This window comes from Lissotriton helveticus, chromosome 1_1, assembly GCF_964261635.1.
Source record: "Lissotriton helveticus chromosome 1_1, aLisHel1.1, whole genome shotgun sequence".
In the NCBI taxonomy this organism is placed as follows: domain Eukaryota; kingdom Metazoa; phylum Chordata; class Amphibia; order Caudata; family Salamandridae; genus Lissotriton; species Lissotriton helveticus.
Window position 1 is genome coordinate 1,986,916,460 of NC_136057.1, and position 20,990 is coordinate 1,986,937,449.

A 20,990-nucleotide genomic window follows, 5' to 3' on the forward strand; every position below is an offset into this window, starting at 1 on the left:
CACTACAAAGAATTAAACTATCATGAACAGTAGGCTATGATAGTATCATATCTATATAAAAGTTCTCCCTTGTCAGTGCTCCGGTCCTGGTGTTCTTATGTAATTTGCATCAGAATGATAAAAAATGAATCAGGTTCTTCAGCTGTTTCTTGAATCTAAACTTTCCACCTGCAGAAGGTCTATTGACCAGGTGAGGTGTCCTACTTTCCAGCTGTCATTCACACTACAAAACTTAATGTGTTCATGAGTCAGAAGCATGCCCTCATCCGCTGCTGGCTGTGCGATGCCTCGTCTCTTTCTAAGGAAAACATGGACTCTTGCTGTAGCTGTGCAGTTTATGTGGGACGCTTACACAACGGCTGCCTCTACTCTGCATGCTCCATTTCTAAGAAATTCCACAGTCTGTTCTTGTTCTCTTTGTGATGGAAGTTCGCACTTCTGCTCCCTGTGACTTATAACAACAATCTGTAGAAATCTTTGAATGTAATTCTTCAGTGCTCAGCAGGTCATGTGTCTCCACTGACAGTGTTTTCATTTCTGCACTCTGTCCATTTTCTTGCCATTCATCCTGTTTCTCTATGAGTCATTCCCCCTTCCACATATCATACCTCTTCTTTTGCTGAGCATTTTTTCAAAGTGGAATGCAGTAAGGGATTACACTTAGTGATCTCATAACTCCCATGATCTGCCTGCAATACTTTTCTTTCGTAGCTGATGGAGTGGCATCACCACGGTCCCTGTGTGGTCTAGTGACCATGACCAGGTTACATTGTCCCAATGCATCCTATCCTATTCTGCACACTGTTTGATACAGATTACAATGTGAGTAAGTGTCTTCAAACCCTCATGTATCATCAACAGAGTGCATTGTGGTCAAATTGCTTCAATCCCTTCTCTCCCGTGCAGCAAGAGCAGTGTGGGTAAATATCCCAAACTACTCCTCTCTTGCCCAGTGCACCTGATGCTGTTACATCTGTACTCCCCCCATCCTTGAGAGGGTGACATTGTTGTAGGGTCTGCAAACCATTCTGTCTTGCCCAGTGATTCTCATGTGGGACAAGAGCTACAATCTCTCCTGCTTCATCCATACAGTCTCATGTGGGGGGGCATCAAAGGCACACCCACTCATCCTTTGTCTACAGTGTGGGTGAAGTGGTAACACTTCTATCACATCTCTCTCACATTATATGGATGGAAGGTCCACAATCCCATGCGGTTGCAGCAACAGAGGGAATGGCCACAACGTCTGCGATCTCACTCGTTGGATTTCTTGTAAAGGAAAGATTTTGTCATCTTTAGTCACCATCTCGCCTCTTTCAACTGTTAATAAAAAAGGCCCACAATTTCAGACTTCCCACTCACTGAGTTCCACACCAGGGCGTTGTTCATCTGAAACCCAAGGGCTTGTGTTTCACCTCATAGCCACAATAAGTAACACACAACAATGCAACAGTTGCTCTTTGATTTATTGAACACACTTTCAAAGGAGAAACACTTTTAGAATTGCAACACGCGGCGGACATTAACAGACAGATGAATTTTCAGTATATGATTATGATGAAATAATGTTATTGCTGTAAATGACTGCATGTGCACGATTACAAAGAAACAGTAAAGCGGCCACTGTTTGCATTCTGAAAATCAGGTTCAGTATACTAAGCAAATCAAAATATAGCTACTTATAAATGGATGTATGACGTTACAACGCATACTTTTACTCCGCGTACCATTACAACGCGGTATTTACAACGAATACCGTTACAACGCATAGCGCTTTGGGGTGCTGGATAGTGGTAAGTATAATTTACTATTCTAACTCCAGTCCCCGTGGACCCTAGGGAAGGTGTTGGATAGTAAATTAAACTTACCTCTTATCCTAGAGCGCCCCCCAGCGCAATGCGTTGTAATGTCATGCGTTGTAATGCCCGCGTTGTAATGGTAGTGCGGAGTAAAAGTTGCGTCGTAACGGGTGTATACCCTTATAAATGAGCTTTGCTTCACGCTTGTGTAACTCAGCTTCATTTCATTGTGTATGTATTATTCAATCCTAACTTAAAATTACACAAATGACTCTCAGGAAGAAGATACAAGTTAAACTTGAGTGCTTGTACAGCTGAAGACACACAGCTTCTGTATTGGTATACAATCTAGCAGCCTGTTCCCTGAACTCCCTTTTGTTTCCAATGATGTGATCTCAATTCTTTCGGCTGGTTTAGACTGGTCTCTCCCACCTAAGAAATCTGAGTTTAGTGAGTCTCGGTTCAAGATTTAGTTGTTTTTGGGGAGGTGTTCGTGGGGCTGTGATTTTTTAAAATGGTGCATTAGTTTTGTGGAGTGGAGGCAGTAAACTGATAGGGCTGTCAAGCAGTATATAGTCATTGTCACTCAGGCACTAGAGAAAGCTGAGAGTGATGACCCTGAATAGGCGTTAGGAGAAAGTCAGTTGTGCTCTAGATCTGGGTGAGGCACCAGGTATGTCTTTGGATGAGAAGGTATGCTTTTCTGAGCCATCTTTACCGTGACACCTGATCCTTTCTTGCTTAATGGGAACAAAGCGTCCGATTGCTTGTCACTCTTACATCCTTGTGAGGTTGTTAAATTAAATACCAGTCAATTGGCAACACTACAATCCTATTGTTTAAAGTGCTTAGAAACAAACAATTGGATTGAAGTGTTCCACAACAGAGGTGGAGTAAGCGATTTTTATGCTATGGGACATATATTTCCCTATAAGTTCCATCGCCCTTTCCCCACACAATGGGGTACAGGACCAACGCAACTCATAAGTTAGATTTATCAAGCCACTGATGACCCCTTGTGTGGACCTCAGTGACTTGATCAATCTAGAGTAATACAATGCATCAGGGAGGTGTTCCATGGGTGGCGCATGGGTGTCCCAACGCAACAACTGTGTATTTTGACGCATTCCCAGATTTGCCATTACTGGGTGACCTGGGAAGGCGTCAAAATGCTACTCATCCCCAAAGGAGGCCTAACAAGGAGACACATTTTTATTTCTTCTCGTTTTTAACTTTTTCTATGCGGGATACAAAGAGGAAAATGACTCAGGGGACTGTGTTTTTGCAGGAAAACGCAGTCACTCTTCCACCAAGGTGCATGGGTGCCTGCATTGGTGCTAGGCAGCACATTGTGCACCAGTGCTGGGAAAGGACAGGAATGTGCTGCATTATGTTAAATATGGTGCATTCCTTCCCTTTCCCAATCAAGCTGCTCTGTGCTGCTCAGTGCGGTGTGGCTTAATGCTAAATATTCCACAATGCTTGTATTGGGCTAACAGTTAAAATGGGGTGAAGAAATGGTTTACTCATTCTAATGCTTGCAATTGAATAAATGATCATGAATATAGCACACACAGGACCAACACACGCCTAGGTGCTCCTTGATTACAGGCCTGGGGAAGTATGTGGGGTCGCCCTGAAAGTGATGCCATTTATAAAGAGTCATTCATTGCAGTTGCTCCGACCCAGGGGACACCGTGGGGTCTTGTATTTGCCAAGGATCATTAGTACACTGCACAACCGGGAAGAGGAATAAAGTAGGCTATGCTGAGCAGAGTCTCTAGAAACTCTGTCCTAAGATCACAGGAACTCAATCCATCAGTCAGACTTGGTAAGGAAAGTGACTTCTTAACACATTGGACGGTGTAGAGATAAAAAAGTAAACCAGGTGTAATGCACCTGGGCTGGGGCAGAGGGGCTTGCTGCACCGCTATTATGGTATTCTTTTAATACCAAAAATACAGGCACAAACCTATTTTCTTTGCTTGTCTTAGGGCTCATGGTGGCCTTGCTATGCCTCCGAGGGAATCATTCATCTCCAGCAACACCTTCTTCGATTACAGCAGCATGTAACAGGGATTCTAATGCATATTCTGTTACCTTCATCACCTCTCAAAAAAAGAGTAAGAGACATAGAAATGCTGCTCCGGGCCACTACATTATTTCTGGTGTCTTTCGATCCCGTAAAAGTCATGTCCATAAACTACAGACCTGGTAATTCTGGATCCAGAGATATAGGGCTCAGTGGAGCAGTGGTGGATGCAAGTAGCTTTTCAGTGAAAAAACAGGTGTATTTGGACCAGGTATTTCTAGGTATGTTTGTAATTCCTCATTCCGGGTAAATAATTTAGAATTCCAGTTACCTCACAGGGAAATTCCAGTCAAAGTTGTTAACTCTGGCCCTGACATTTCTCCACAGAGATAACAGGTAACATGTAATGGAGCCCACAATGGGTATGATTATGATAGATAAGGGAGAAAGAATGGCTTTACAGAAAAGCATGTCTCAGAGGGATTGAAGACCAATTGTTACTGATTATGTTTTAGGAACATGGAATTGGAGCTACAGTAGACACTCTTCGCTCAGCTCTTTATGTCTCATATTAATCTTCTTGGAAACCAACAATGGTTTCCAAGTTGCAGTGGTCAGCCTCCTGGCTGACCACTGCAATTTTTTTTAATATGGCTCTGGCATTCCAATTTATTGCCTTAGCCTAAAATAGTTGTCAATTACTAAAATGATGCTTTACATCACAGATGGTGAACTATTGACCAATTGTTGTGATAGATTCTCCTACTGGCACTGTTCAGACTATGGCAGTGTGTGAATGTAGGGGGGGGGGGGTCATCTGCCCAAATCGATTCATAACTAACATGGGAAAAAAATTGGCCTGAGGCATCAGAAGAGTTAGCTTCCCAAGCACTTACATCTTCTTTGCCACTACTTTCTCTATCATCCCACAAAAAAGCCCATACTGCAGTTGTTACATCAATCCCTGTAACATAGCGGATGGCTGAGCAGGTAATGACGTCAGTGTTGAGTACCCCGAGGCAATGTAGTATGCTGGGGCCGAGGATGCCAAATTGAGTAATCTCAGTTTGTCATTGAACCAGAATGTTTCTAGACTTTAGTGAATTCTTGCGGCTTTGCCAAGGTGTGAGGCTTTTTCTCCTTTGTATACGCTGCATAAGTAACATGATAACTGCCAACAACCTGAAGATGACTGCAACAATAGTATGCCTCCCAGATCAAAATGTATTTTTTAGAGCCACTTCCTGAAAAGAAAAGAAAATATCAGATTAAATGAATAATCACTCTTTCAATGCTACACTAAACAGTAAGATTTAGAATAAAGTCCTACTTGTGAACGCCTGCGAGTCAAATCTGCTTACAAGAATGATCAAACATTCAGTGCAACACTAAACTTTAAGGTTGAGAATAAAGTTTTGCATGTGAAAACACAGTGTGGTAATGGCTAAATTCTCTGCACTGTACTTTCAGAATACTCCTCCTGTTTTTGTTGTACTTCCCCGACCTCTCCCTATTTATCCCTGTATACTAGAGAATACTAATAAACTACTAATAGAGACCAATGGCAATTCTCTATCCTTGTGTGTTGAGTTGAGGCAGTACTGCTCCAACTCCCTTATCTGAGTCATCAGTAAGAAGGGTTGGCTATAATCAATTTTATAATATTCTATATATATAATAATCTTTGGTGACACTCCTTACTCCATATCACCTTCTAAGGCTGGTTCTTGGATGTCAAAGGTGTAAATGGGTCAACTACAGCTGCAGAGATGGAGACACATTTCCTGTGATAACCAGTGAGCTCTAAAAAGGCCCTCACCTTTGCCTGGGTGGTAAACACCTCCACTCTAACACAGGCTCAATCATCCAGCAGGGATATCTTCTCATTACCCACATGATGATCAAAGGCAGACTAAAGTAGAGGGTTGCACCTGACAATGATTTGCCTTCATGATCAGTTTTCCCTCACCAAAACCTATTTAGAAGCTTTAGTTAGTCCTCTTGTTAACATCACTGGCTCCAGGAGGGGGGCCGTGCGCTATGGTACAGCCCTGGGGAGGTGGTGGTCCCCAGGGCTCGGGGTCCATAACGGACCCCCTAATTTGTATATTAGTGCCAGGGGAGGTGGAGATCCCCAGGGCAGGTGGTGGGGCTCGAGCCCCCTCACACAAGTACATTTTGTTTTAAAAAGAAGCCCCGGGGAGGTTGTGGTCCCCGGGGCTGCGGGGGGCAGTATGCCCCTCGTTAATTTAATTAATAAGAGCCCCGGGGGGTGGAGGTCCCCAGGACTTGGCTGGGCCTTAGTGTCCCCACAAACTATACAAAAAAAACAATCCCCGGGGGTGGCGGTCCCCAGGGCTGCGGGGGGCCGTGTGCCCCCGCAAATATTTATAGGTAGTGGCAGTGGACAACCTACACCTGAAGGTGTTCGTGTCCGAAGTTCAACTCAATACAGCGATCCTGATGGCTAAATTCACCTGAACCTTTACCTCTTTTACCTATCCCATTTTGTTATCCATCTAGAACCTACAGATACTCTGTGCACAAAAAGATTGTTAAACATTCGCTCATTTTTCTTATCCCTGTATTTGTAAAGCGCTCTGATATCCGCAAGGATCTTGTTCGCGCTATATAAAACTTTCAAAATAAAAATAAAAATAATAGCGGGCAATTCAACCCTATTGGCAACTAGTAATCATTCTCCGAAACTGAAACAAAGCATACCATATGGAGAATTGCTAAGGGTAAAAAAAAAACAGCTCTAGAACATGTGATTTTGAGGCTGCAGCTAAAGACAGTTTAGCAAGGTTTGTGATCAGGGGTTATGACCGAGCACTCTTGGAAAATACACTTGAAAAAGTTAGAAAGATCCACAGACAACAACTGTTAAAAGACGATCAAAAGAACAAGGCACGATCAAGCAATGCAACTGAAGGAAAGTTTAGAATGATCACCACCTACACATGTGAGGCTAATTTCCTGAAACGCACCATGAAAAAGAATTGACACATCCTCAAAACAGATAGTGTCATAAGTGAAGACATATCAGCATTCCCACTACTGACCTTCAAAAAGGCTAGGTCCTTGAAAGACACCTTGGTCCAAAGTCATTTAGAGAAACAACCGCAAGTTATGGGAACTTTGAAGGAAATGTGTGGTAGATGTAAAGCCTGCAGTAACAGCAAGAGATCCATGTCATATAATATCCCTGACATTAATTTAAATAGATCCATAACAACAATTCTAACATGCAGCACCCCCTATGCGGTATACTGTTTAGTTTACCCATGTGGCTTACGCTACATCAGCAGTACTATTTATCCCTTGAAAATCAGAATCTTTGAACAACTTAGGCGGATAGCAAAGAATGATGCATCGTACCCGGTGGTGAGGCATTATGCTGAGAAACATTCAAGCAACAGGAATGTTCTACAGTACATTGGCCTTGACCATGTTAAAGATCATGTAAGAGGTGGAGACAGATTGAAAAAACTGTGCAGGTTGGAATCTTGGTACATAGTCGATCTACTAACAAATTTTCCTAAAGGGTTAAATAGCAGTGAAGAACCGGCATCACATTTGGGTGTGTGACACACAATATGTGATTTCTAAATACGAAATACGGATAGAATATCTGTTTGTTCCTTAAACGCTTCTGAGAATACTTAATACAGGTATGTAGGTATTCTTCTACCACTTATGGCCTTAAGTTTCAAGCAGCAGACATTATGTTGGATCTATTAACATGTCAGTATAATGCAGGAAGCTGTAAGTAGAGTAGTTCTAGGTAAAACTAGGCTTCTCTGTGTTATATTAGAGACCCTGGGTGAAGGAAAGACACCCTGCGCAAGGATTATGATGTTACTCTAGGCTATTTGGCCAAGTTAGGCTTAACGTTTAGTCGAGAATTTAATTTGCAAATATTACCTGTTATAATGTCAATGAATTGGTACATAAAGGGCAAAACATTTTGGGCAGTGGACCTTCATCATTTCATGGCTTAATGTTTTAGATACAAAGACAGTAAAATGCACAAAACGGCGATGAATTCATTCAATTTTAATCCTATTGTTTGGTATTAATGGACTTCTCAAGGGTAAACATATTGAGTGCTTCATTGCCTAATTGCAAACTGAACAAAACATAAGTCCATTGCGTCTTTATTTTTCACAGTGGACTATTGCCGATCCACGGCTAGATGATTAGGAGTGCGCTCAATAAATCGCATCATGTGATCGCTCAGCATGTACGAAGTGAATATATGTCTTTACCACGAATACAAATACTCCGCATGGCATTACCATGCAAATTTTACTTCGCAAGTGGCTTTACCACGCAGCTTTTTAGTACGCAGGTTCTAACATCGCATTTAAAAAACGTTACGTTCAGCAGCTCTTACTTCCATCCACCATCGAAATATGCGTGAAAACACGTCTACCAAAACTAAAAAAGGACTACAATTTTGACGTACACTGCCACGTCTTTGGTGCGGCTCTTTTCTTTTACTTTTTAATGACACTGTAGTGCGTTTTTTTAATTTATGTAGCCTGCTCGTTTTTTTTTTTTTTTTTAATGGTGGGGAGACCCCCCCAACCCCCCCAACGTCACGCAGAACTTACAAGCAGGACGACCAAAAGGAATACCACTTGCGTGATAAAGACGGTCGTGGAAGGCACCCGCGTTGAAGAGACGTTTGCGGGGTAAGTGGATCGTTGATAACGTCATGCGTGGAAAAGACTTCGTTGTAAATGATGTTTCCCGTACGAAGTGAGCACTAATAAAGTAACTTTAGTATGCTGTGGTAAATTTGAGATACACCGATATTCTGATTGTGTGTATTTGAAATACTTTATACGAATTCGAAATATGAATGAATTCATCACGTAAAGCGGAAAAGGTTAATTGTGTATGTATTGACTTTCAAATAACACGTTCCAAAATGGCGCGATATCGAGAACGCTACCCAATGCTTGGGATGAATGAACCCCCCCTTTTTTTAAACATTGAGTGCTTTATTGCATATATGTGAAATCAACAAAACATAAGTCCATTTTGCTTTTATTTCTTCGCAGTGGACTTTTGCCGATTTATGGCTAGATGATTTGTAGTACACTGACCAAATCGCTTCACATGATTTTTTTGCATATACGAAGCACTAATGAATTACCTTAAGCATCATGTGGAAAATGTATTAAACAGTGACAAATTGCTATTTTTACACTTGTTATATGATCATGTGTATTTGAAATGTGCTAGCAATCGGAAATGTAAATGAATCAATCATGGCATGTGGAAATGTGTATGGTGCAAATGCATTGGCATTCAAATACCTTGTTTTAAGATGGTGTGATATTTAAAACGCTATCTGGTGGGTCGTTTTTAATCGTTTTTGCCTGAAATGTAATTGTTTAAATGACGGCTGCCCGGGGTATGTCGGCAACACCGAAGATAGCAGAGCGCCAAAACGTGTTTGTTTATGGAATAAAGATCCTTAAAGAACGCCACTCGTGAGTGCTTACTTTCTCCTTAATTGGCACATTTTTGAGCTGTCATTTTAGCGGTAAGCATCTCCACACGATAGCACCCGTCCTGGAATGATTTGTCTTGATACACTCGGAGCCTGAATATATATAAGGTGCATTTGTAATGTTAATTTCCATAGGTACGTGTTGTTAAACTTATAGCACAAACAGCTGGATGGAATTACACCAAACTTGGCTGAAAGGTAGATGTTGTTACGCAGATTGTGCTTTTTGTTATTTGGTGTGAATCTGTTCAGTATTTCTTCAGAAATTTGAGATGAAAAATATAGATATATCTCTTGTCTTGCAGCCTTCATGATAAAAGACGAGCTCATGCAGTGAAATGCACTCCTCTGATTAGTTGCCAACACTTCAACCAGGAAGTTTTAGCTGCCAACTTCGGAGTTGGCCTCACCGAGTCCCCCCCAAAAAGGTGATAATAAAGGGGGCAGGGCAGGGTAGGAATACCCTGAACCTCAAGCCATGGTCTTGACGTCCCTCTAGGACCCCTCCACGGCAAAAAAGCATATTAAAAAAATATTGCAGCCACATTGTGATGTTCACAAATTTGTGGCTCCCTCGCTTACTTTTAAATAACCCCTGGGTGGGCCAGGTCTCGGGGGTATATAATAAATATAGGATGGGGGCACATGAGCCCCACCTCCTTAGGCAATTCAAAGCCCCAGGGACTGCCAACTCTTGGGGCAGTTTTTGTTATGAAACTGGGTGAGCCCACTGCGGCGCCCCCAGCCCTGAGGACTGCCACCTCCCCAGGGCTATTTCAAAGGGGGAGAGGCATCAGGAACTCCTTTGCCCGGAGGATTGACACCTCTCAGGTCTAATTTAATCAATTTGGCAGTACCTCGCGGATCACCCTGCCCAGGCGACCACCACCTCCCAGTGGCTTTTTTGCAAAATATGGGGAGGCTCATGGACCTCCCCTGCCCCAGGGACCGCTACCTCCCAGGGGCAAACTTTTTTTAAAGTAATGCATGGGAGGACGTAGGGCCTCCCCCGCTGCCCCAGGGGCCACCTCCTCAAAGGGGAAACATACTTTAAAAAAAAAAAACAATGCCGGGAATGCCCTGCGGCCTTCTCTGAAGCCACGGGGACTACCACCTCCCCTAGTCTAATTCACACAAAATTGGGGGTTCACGCAGCCCTGAAGAAATCCACATTGTTATCAAATAACAATGAATGGGGGCTCCAGCCCCCCCACACAGCCCCTGGGATTGCCACCTTCCTGGGACAAATTTGAATGAAGGAGAGAGCCTTACGTAGCCCTGGGGACCGCCATAGCGAGGGTCGACTCCAGCAATGTCCCAGGGTGCGCACTCCCAGGACAATGCAGTTTGCGCAAACTCTGGTGTGCTTCATGCAAGTGAGAGCAAAAATGCTCTTCTTTGAATGAAGCAGTACAGAAGTGTTTTTGGACAGAGGGAGCTTCATGTTAGCAACTCCATCTGTCCAAAGCAAATGCTGGCTCCCGCAGGAGATGGAGAGCTAGCAGGGACTGTGGGGACCTTCAGGATCTCCCCTCAGTCCCCAATGGAGAGGCCTGGTCCCGAGGGATGGGGTCCCTGGGGCGGAAGTTGCCTTGGGGAGGAGGACCACGGTGGCCCCATCCCCTTAAAAAATATATATATAAAGGCCTGGCCCCAGGTTATGTGGTTCCTGGAACCCAAAATGGGCCAAGGAAGGGGGCCACGCCCCTTTCTCCAGCAACCTGCAAACGTGACTCCTGGCACACTACTGGTTTGGTGGGTAAAGTCCACTTTTCTCCTGAGGGGCCTTGGGGGCCAAAAAGCCCTCTTGGTACCTCCTGTAAGTCCTACTTAGCAACATTTCTGACAGATGGTTGGAGGCCAACCCCTTTTCTCCACCACTCTGAAAACATGACTACTACTTTAGAAAAATAGAAATTCACACACAAAAAGTTCAGAAATATAACTGTTTTTTAAAACCTCAGAAATTCACGGAAAAAAACAAAGGTGAAAGGGACGTTATAGTTAGGCTGACATTTCACTCCTACAAAACCAGAGAAATTCAGCAGTTATAGTTAGCTGAGTTAACTATAACTCACGCCCCTACAATGCACTGCTTATAACCTCACATATTAAATCACTCATGACATGGAAGATGACATCACTGATGGCATTAATGATGACATCTCAAATAACATCATTGATGATATCATCAATTATATCATCTACATTACTAGTGTACCTACCCACACCCCCATAGAACCTTTCATACACCCACTCTCACTCCCACACAACCATTCACGAACTCATGCATGGACCCACACCAGTACTCACACACCCACTCACTGATTCATAGATCTACACACAAATCCAATCACTCACCCATACAGCTACTCATACACCGACTCACTCACTAATGCTGCCACTGACATATGCACTTGTACACCCATACAGACATTCACACACTGAGTCAGTCACCCATAGAGTTACTCACAAATTTACTGACTCACCCATAGAGTAAATCACACAGCCACTTACTCACCCATACAGTTGTACACTCATACCCACTTACTTACTCATACAGATACCAACACATACCCACTCACCTATATAGTCACTGATATAAGCACCTCCTCACCCATACAGCTACTCTCACATTCACTCACTCATCCCATACAGTCACTCATATTCCCCATTACTCACCTATGCTGTCTTTCACATACCCAGTTAATCACCTATATACCACTGAAAAATCCACTGACTCACACAGCCATACACACCCTCACTCACCCATACAGCCCCTCACAGACATGCTCACTAACCCATAACGCCACTGACTCACCCAGTCACTCTTACATACAGGCAGTCACACACCCTCTCACCCACCCACACAGATAGTCAGACACCCATAGAGATACTCAGATAACCAATCAATCACCCATACAGCCACTCACATACCCAATCACACACCCATACAGCCACTTAGACATCAACTACCAGACTGATACAAACATTCGCACAACCAGTCACCAACCCATACATGCACTGAGACACATAATAACTTACTTATACAGTCAATGACGCACCCACTGAATCATCCATACAGGCACTCATACACCCATCTGTTCACCTTACACCTTAGTATATATATTTAACACTCATTGAGGGGGCACAAGTTATAGTTACTCAGTTAACTATAACTCAATCCCAGAAGACCCTCTTTAGTACCCATGCCCTAGGTACCAGGGGTACCATTTAGAAGGGACATACATAGTAGCCAATCATGGTATAGTGTTTTGGGGAGGAGAAATGGCACCAGGTCCTGGTTATCAGGTACAAAGTGGGGACTAAACATGCAAAAATTGGCACTTTGCTACACCCACTACATACAAAAAATATCTAATAAAACTTATTTACTAGCATCTTTTCCTAATTTTTCCACATCTACATTTTTAAACATTCCAAACAGGTTCAGTTGCTTTTAACAGCAACACAGTATTGTATATAATCAGAAGGGGAGAAAAAAGGATGGTACAGAAAGGCATCCACCCTCTCAAATAGCACAGTTACACAATGAAAAACTTAATTCGCTGATGAAACCTTTGACGCCTTCAAAATGTATTGCAATGTTACCATGTTTTATTTTAAACTGTGCAACTTATATGGTCTGTGCTATACACATTAGAGAAATCTAAAGATAATTTGCTGTTAAATGAGACAAATTCCACTAGCTCCATATAAGAAGTGTGACTTATGAGCAATGATTCAAAGGCGTATGCCTATTAGGTCCCATAATGATTAAGTTATGAGAATTAAAGGTGTCAGGGACATGCTGGTCTAAATCAAGACACATTTTAAGCTAATGAATCCCAAGAGAAAAAATGCAAGGATCCTTATTTACAAAATTGTTTAAAAATGTATGCAACTTCAGTGGTTTCCTCCTATATTTAGAGTTGATTTTTGTAGGACCCCCCACCCCAAAAAAAGTGGGGGACTATTTGCAAAAGCATTTCGGAGTACTCATAGCATTACTCCTGTGACACTCTTTCAAGAACTACTGACACAGTGTACGGGGATTAGGCTGCAGTCAGCTACTGTGGGCTTACCTTATTCATCCAATACAATGGCCACATCATTATTCATCCCTATTGAGCCTACATTTTTGCAGGACATATGGCTGTTCAGTGGGCATGTCGTAACCATTTGTAGATATAAAGGTCTGTGGCGGGATACCTAGGGATGAAGAGAAAACAGCGCACTAATTAGTGTGTTTGATAGAGCACTATTCATCTCAGTTCTGTGTCTTGTCAACAAGCCAGTCGGTCACATTAAAGAACCCTATTTTGAGCTGAGAGTAAGTTGAGAGATTTTCATACAAGACAGGCATAGTCCTTGGTTACACATTAGGCAGACTAATATCACATAGTATAGTAGCATAGCACTGCATCTGAATATAATAGTGTTCCCACACTCAGATTTCACTAATGCAGGTCCATTGTAACTGATCTTACTGGTTGGAAAGTCTGCCCAATAACATCACTTAGGTCCTACCTATGTGATGTTATTGGGACCTATAGCCCGCTTGGCTACAGACTCTCCCACTTTAATCCTCCCCATCCACCGCACAACCCCTCACTCCCATTTACATGGATCTGTAAATGCTCCGTAGAATTTCACTGAAAACCTAGAGTCTGCATATCTATTCCCAGTTCTTTGGTAGCTGTAACTTGCATTAGCTGGTTTTAGATGAGAGTGTCTTTCAGATGAAATCTTTATTGACAACCGCATGGTATCCCTCCATGTACATATGACATAAATCTGACTATCCTTTAATAAGATTCATAAGGGAGAGATACAGCGTTCAGTGTTAGGAAAATCACTGTCTCTTTTGCTATCTCTTTTACTTAATCACTGTGAAAGGTATACATAGGGATATATTTACTAGACGCTTGGATGGAGTCACTCAGTAGTTACGGTTCATTCTCAGTTACTATTGAAACTCCTTGGATCATGTGTCAAGCAGCTTGGTTAGTCAGAGAGTTACTATAGGAGTCGTTCCTTAAGTTTCATTTTTCTATTTTCTATATCAACTTTTTAAATAAGGAAAGTAGCTGTCTTTAGCTGCTAAGAGGAAGCAAGTTTCTCCCTCATCTGGGATGTGAGCATGTAGATTTCTTGCTGAGGTACAGACATAGCTCATGTATTGAATGGCAGCATACTAGGCAATAACAAGTACGACATGGGAGCTGGGGATATAATGTGCCTTGCTTGATTGTTTTATGGTTTTATATTTGGATTGCTACTGCAGTCTTATTCTTTTGACGCACAGCAGTACAGCAGGAAGGCTTGCTGCGCTGCTGTGCATCAAAATATTGTAAATGAGGCCTGCTGTGTTTTGTAGATGCTGAACTACTATATTTGCAAATGTACCCACTGGAGCCCTTGTTAAGAAGGGTAAAACATGTTTTGGAAATGCCACTTTTTTGGCTCTATACATAATAGCGATTTGCTAACTTATGTAATAAATACAGGTATCAAGAGGGCATCAGTAGTGGCTGCTTGCTTCATATCCCTATAGAAGTGTGTTGTGAGTTCTCATCACTACTGCTGAATTCCAGTAAGGCATGGTAAATGTCTGTCTACTGTATAAAATGTCAAAGTTATTTGCACACCGCGGAGGTGTATGCACAATTATGCATTATCCAAGGTGAAGAAAACATGACAGGGTTCTGTTCGGTTCCTGTTTTTCAGGAGAACGGAGGCACAAGAGAGTCCAAAACAAGAGTGGAAAACAGGAAAAGGGGGCAGGGTAGAGACCCCCCAACCCTCTAGCCCCTCTCAGGGGGTCCCAAAAGGACCCCCAAGGGCAAAAAAAAAAAATCAAAAAAATCGCGGGGTACGCGTACTGTGCGCGTACCCCGCGATTTAAAAAAAGGGGGCCAGGGGGTCTCTATCCTGCCCCCTTTTCGTGTTTTCCACTCTTGTTTTGTGCTCTCTTGTGCCTTACTTCTCCTGAGAAACAAGATGGCTGCTCAGGTGGTCCCAGAAAGATAATAACATATATAAACGTTATCCGCTAATAGAATTAGCATTTACAAAACCTTTGAAATTTATTGAAAAAAAATATAGGTTTCACGCCTGATATAGTTAGGAATTAGCATTTAAAAAACCTTGCAAATTCACTGAAAAAACATAGGTTTCAGGCCTTATATAGTTAGGAATTAGCATTTAAAAAACCTTGCAAATTCACTTAAAAAACCATAGGTTTCAGGCCTTATATAGTTAGGAATTAGCATTTAAAAAACCTTGCAAATTCACTTAAAAAACCATAGGTTTCAGGCCTTAGATAGTTAGGAATTAGCATTTTAAAAACCTTGCAAATTCACTTAAAAAACCATAGGTTTCAGGCCTTATATAGTTAGGAATTAGCATTTAAAAAACCATTGAAATTGCTCCTATATAGTTAGTTGTACTAACTATATTTCGCGTACCCGCAATCCACTGCTGATGATGTCACATATTACATCATTCATGACATGGTCAGTGACATCACTGATGACATCTCAAATGACATCACTGATGACATCACTGATGACAGCTCATTTGACATCACTGATGACATCATCCAGTGACTGTGTGTTTCTGTAAAGTTTAAATATGTTTTACATATTGAAGAATGAGTGGATGTATAAGTGTCTGGATGAAGGATTTAGTAGGTGCGTGACTGACTGTATGAGTGAGTGATTAAATGTGTTGATCAGTAGCTATATGAGTGGCTATATGGGTTATTGATTGGTTGCCCAAGTATTTGAATGGGAGACTGAGTGTGTGGGTGGGTGGCTGGGAGGTGTGTGACTCTGTGCATAGATGTGTGAGCAGTTGATTCACTAGGTGTAGGAGTTCAAGAGTGCATGTAGAAACAGCTATATGGGCGGTTGATTGTGTGCATGTTGTGTGTTGGTGAGTGAATGAATATATCAGTACTACATGTCCAAGTAAGTACATATGTAAAACACAGTGCATGTGAGAGTTGGCATATATCAATGACTATACATGAGACCCTGTGATTGCGTAAGTGACTGTATGGATCAATGTGTACTTGTATCAGTGATTGTAAAACAGAGTAAGTATGTGTTAGTATATGTTTGAATAAGTAAGGTTATGTGTGTATAACTGTATAGATGAGGAAATGGGAGTGTGATTGATTCTTTGCATGACTGACTAGGTGTGTGAGTAACTCCATGGATGAGTGGCAGTGTGTGAGTGTCTGAATAGGTGTATGAGTGCATATGATAGTGTTGTATGCATGAGTGAATGTATGTATGAGTGATTGAATGGGTGAATGAGTGCATCTGTGTGTACATTTAGGAATCAGTGAGTGTGTATGTAGTAACTGGTATTGCTATGTCAATGGTTTCAGGAATGGTAGTCTGTATTCAACACTGGATGTATCAAAGGTTAGATTAGAGTGTGATGAGGTGCATTATATTATCACATGGATGATGTCATTTGAGATGTCATCAGTGATGTCAGTGACCATGTCATGAATGATGTAATATGTGACATCATCAGCAGTGGATTGCGGGCGCGCGAGTTATAGTGAGTCCAACTAACTATAACGTGGGAATTTCAATGGTTTTGTATGAGTAAAATGTTCAGCTAACTATAACTGGTGTGAAACCTATGGTTTTTTCAATGAATTTCAAAGGTTTTTTAAATGCTAATTCCTAACTATAACGAGTGTTAAACCTATGGTTTTTTCAGTGAATTCCAAAGGTTTTTTAAATGCTAATTCCTAACTATAACGATTGTGAAACCTATGGTTTTTTCAGTGAATATATATATATATATATATATATATATATATATCCAAAACGAAAAGGTTGCCCTTGAGGAAACGCCAACACAGTTGGTGAGTATCTCCATAATTTATTTTAGGCAGCAGGCACAGCATAACATCTCTCTCCCATAAAGAATGCCAAATGCATTTCGGGCTCCCGCCCTTGCTCACTGGCTGTTCACAGAAACATCGGCAGCTGTGTGGACTAAATATCAATACACCCCGCCCCAGTGGGACTTCTTGCCTCAATGCTTGTTGGGTGTTGTAGTCCATAAAAAACCATTGTTGGTGATGATAGACATTCGTGTAAAGTTCAACTTTTTTCCCCAAGTGGGTTCCATGGGGGAGATGCACCTCAGTACCTGCAAGTGTTCAGTCCCAAAATATCGGATTCACCAACTCCTCATGGCACCCGATTCTTCAAGTGCCAATGGACCGCTAGTCAGGCGGCGGAGCGTTTCCGCGACGAGGCGCGCCGCACTTGTATCCAAAACGAAAAGGTTGCCCTTGAGGAAACGCCAACACAGTTGGTGAGTATCTCCATAATTTATTTTAGGCAGCAGGCACAGCATAACATCTCTCTCCCATAAAGAATGCCAAATGCATTTCGGGCTCCCGCCCTTGCTCACTGGCTGTTCACAGAAACATCGGCAGCTGTGTGGACTAAATATCAATACACCCCGCCCCAGTGGGACTTCTTGCCTCAATGCTTGTTTGGTGTTGTAGTCCATAAAAAACCATTGTTGGTGCTGATAGACATTCGTGTAAAGTTCAACTTTTTTCCCCAAGTGGGTTCCATGGGGGAGATGCACCTCAGTACCTGCAAGTGTTCAGTCCCAAAATATCGGATTCACCAACTCCTCATGGCACCCGATTCTTCAAGTGCCAATGGACCGCTAGTCAGGCGGCGGAGCGTTTCCGCGACGAGGCGCGCCGCACTTGTATCCAAAACGAAAAGGTTGCCCTTGAGGAAACGCCAACACAGTTGGTGAGTATCTCCATAATTTATTTTAGGCAGCAGGCACAGCATAACATCTCTCTCCCATAAAGAATGCCAAATGCATTTCGGGCTCCCGCCCTTGCTCACTGGCTGTTCACAGAAACATCGGCAGCTGTGTGGACTAAATATCAATACACCCCGCCCCAGTGGGACTTCTTGCCTCAATGCTTGTTGGGTGTTGTAGTCCATAAAAAACCATTGTTGGTGCTGATAGACATTCGTGTAAAGTTCAACTTTTTTCCCCAAGTGGGTTCCATGGGGGAGATGCACCTCAGTACCTGCAAGTGTTCAGTCCCAAAATATCGGATTCACCAACTCCTCATGGCACCCGATTCTTCAAGTGCCAATGGACCGCTAGTCAGGCGGCGGAGCGTTTCCGCGACGAGGCGCGCCGCACTTGCATCCAAAACGAAAAGGTTGCCCTTGAGGAAACGCCAACACAGTTGGTGAGTATCTCCATAATTTATTTTAGGCAGCAGGCACAGCATAACATCTCTCTCCCATAAAGAATGCCAAATGCATTTCGGGCTCCCGCCCTTGCTCACTGGCTGTTCACAGAAACATCGGCAGCTGTGTGGACTAAATATCAATACACCCCGCCCCAGTGGGACTTCTTGCCTCAATGCTTGTTGGGTGTTGTAGTCCATAAAAAAACATTGTTGGTGCTGATAGACATTCGTGTAAAGTTCAACTTTTTTCCCCAAGTGGGTTCCATGGGGGAGATGCACCTCAGTACCTGCAAGTGTTCAGTCCCAAAATATCGGATTCACCAACTCCTCATGGCACCCGATTCTTCAAGTGCCAATGGACCGCTAGTCAGGCGGCGGAGCGTTTCCGCGACGAGGCGCGCCGCACTTGTATCCAAAACGAAAAGGTTGCCCTTGAGGAAACGCCAACACAGTTGGTGAGTATCTCCATAATTTATTTTAGGCAGCAGGCACAGCATAACATCTCTCTCCCATAAAGAATGCCAAATGCATTTCGGGCTCCCGCCCTTGCTCACTGGCTGTTCACAGAAACATCGGCAGCTGTGTGGACTAAATATCAATACACCCCGCCCCAGTGGGACTTCTTGCCTCAATGCTTGTTGGGTGTTGTATTCCATAAAAAACCATTGTTGGTGCTGATAGACATTCGTGTAAAGTTCAACTTTTTTCCCCAAGTGGGTTCCATGGGGGAGATGCACCTCAGTACCTGCAAGTGTTCAGTCCCAAAATATCGGATTCACCAACTCCTCATGGCACCCGATTCTTCAAGTGCCAATGGACCGCTAGTCAGGCGGTGGAGCGTTTCCGCGACGAGGCGCGCCGCACTTGTATCCAAAACGAAAAGGTTGCCCTTGAGGAAACGCCAACACAGTTGGTGAGTATCTCCATAATTTATTTTAGGCAGCAGGCACAGCATAACATCTCTCTCCCATAAAGAATGCCAAATGCATTTCGGGCTCCCGCCCTTGCTCACTGGCTGTTCACAGAAACATCGGCAGCTGTGTGGACTAAATATCAATACACCCCGCCCCAGTGGGACTTCTTGCCTCAATGCTTGTTGGGTGTTGTAGTCCATAAAAAACCATTGTTGGTGCTGATAGACATTCGTGTAAAGTTCAACTTTTTTCCCCAAGTAGGTTCCATGGGGGAGATGCACCTCAGTACCTGCAAGTGTTCAGTCCCAAAATATCGGATTTACCAACTCCTCATGGCACCCGATTCTTCAAGTGCCAATGGACCGCTAGTCAGGCGGCGGAGCGTTTCCGCGACGAGGCGCGCCGCACTTGTATCCAAAACGAAAAGGTTGCCCTTGAGGAAACGCCAACACAGTTGGTGAGTATCTCCATAATTTATTTTAGGCAGCAGGCACAGCATAACATCTCTCTCCCATAAAGAATGCCAAATGCATTTCGGGCTCCCGCCCTTGCTCACTGGCTGTTCACAGAAACATCGGCAGCTGTGTGGATTAAATATCAATACACCCCGCCCCAGTGGGACTTCTTGCCTCAATGCTTGTTGGGTGTTGTAGTCCATAAAAAACCATTGTTGGTGCTGATAGACATTCGTGTAAAGTTCAACTTTTTTCCCCAAGTGGGTTCCATGGGGGAGATGCACCTCAGTACCTGCAAGTGTTCAGTCCCAAAATATCGGATTCACCAACTCCTCATGGCACCCGATTCTTCAAGTGCCAATGGACCGCTAGTCAGGCGGCGGAGCGTTTCCGCGACGAGGCGCGCCGCACTTGTATCCAAAACGAAAAGGTTGCCCTTGAGGAAACGCCAACACAGTTGGTGACTAGCGGTCCATTGGCACTTGAAGAATCGGGTGCCATGAGGAGTTGGTGAATCCGATATTTTGGGACTGAACACTTGCAGGTACTGAGGTGCATCTCCCCCATGGAACCCACTTGGGGAAAAAAGTTGAACTTTACACGAATGTCTATCAGCACCAACAATGGTTTTTTATGGACTACAACACCCAACAAGCATTGAGGCAAGAAGTCCCACTGGGGCGGGGTGTATTGATATTTAGTCCACACAGCTGCCGATGTTTCTGTGAACAGCCAGTGAGCAAGGGCGGGAGCCCGAAATGCATTTGGCATTCTTTATGGGAGAGAGATGTTATGCTGTGCCTGCTGCCTAAAATAAATTATGGAGATACTCACCAACTGTGTTGGCGTTTCCTCAAGGGCAACCTTTTCGTTTTGGATACAAGTGCGGCGCGCCTCGTCGCGGAAACGCTCCGCCACCTGACTAGCGGTCCATTGGCACTTGAAGAATCGGGTGCCATGAGGAGTTGGTGAATCCGATATTTTGGGACTGAACA

The 20,990-nt window shown here is 43.3% G+C and overlaps 1 protein-coding gene across 1 annotated transcript in view; it reads right to left on the reverse strand.

Moving 5' to 3' along the window:
* Nucleotides 1-1,984: 1,984 nt before the first annotated feature.
* Nucleotides 1,985-20,990, reverse strand: part of LOC144766277 (uncharacterized) — a 149,145-nt gene continuing 130,139 nt past the window's right edge. The window contains exons 4-5 of the mRNA XM_078650347.1: nt 13,444-13,570; nt 1,985-5,075 (exon numbers count right to left, since the gene is read on the reverse strand). Of these exons, the coding sequence (XP_078506473.1) occupies nt 13,519-13,570 (52 nt within the window). The 3' untranslated portion in view covers nt 1,985-5,075; nt 13,444-13,518. The remainder of the gene's footprint in view (nt 5,076-13,443; nt 13,571-20,990) is intronic.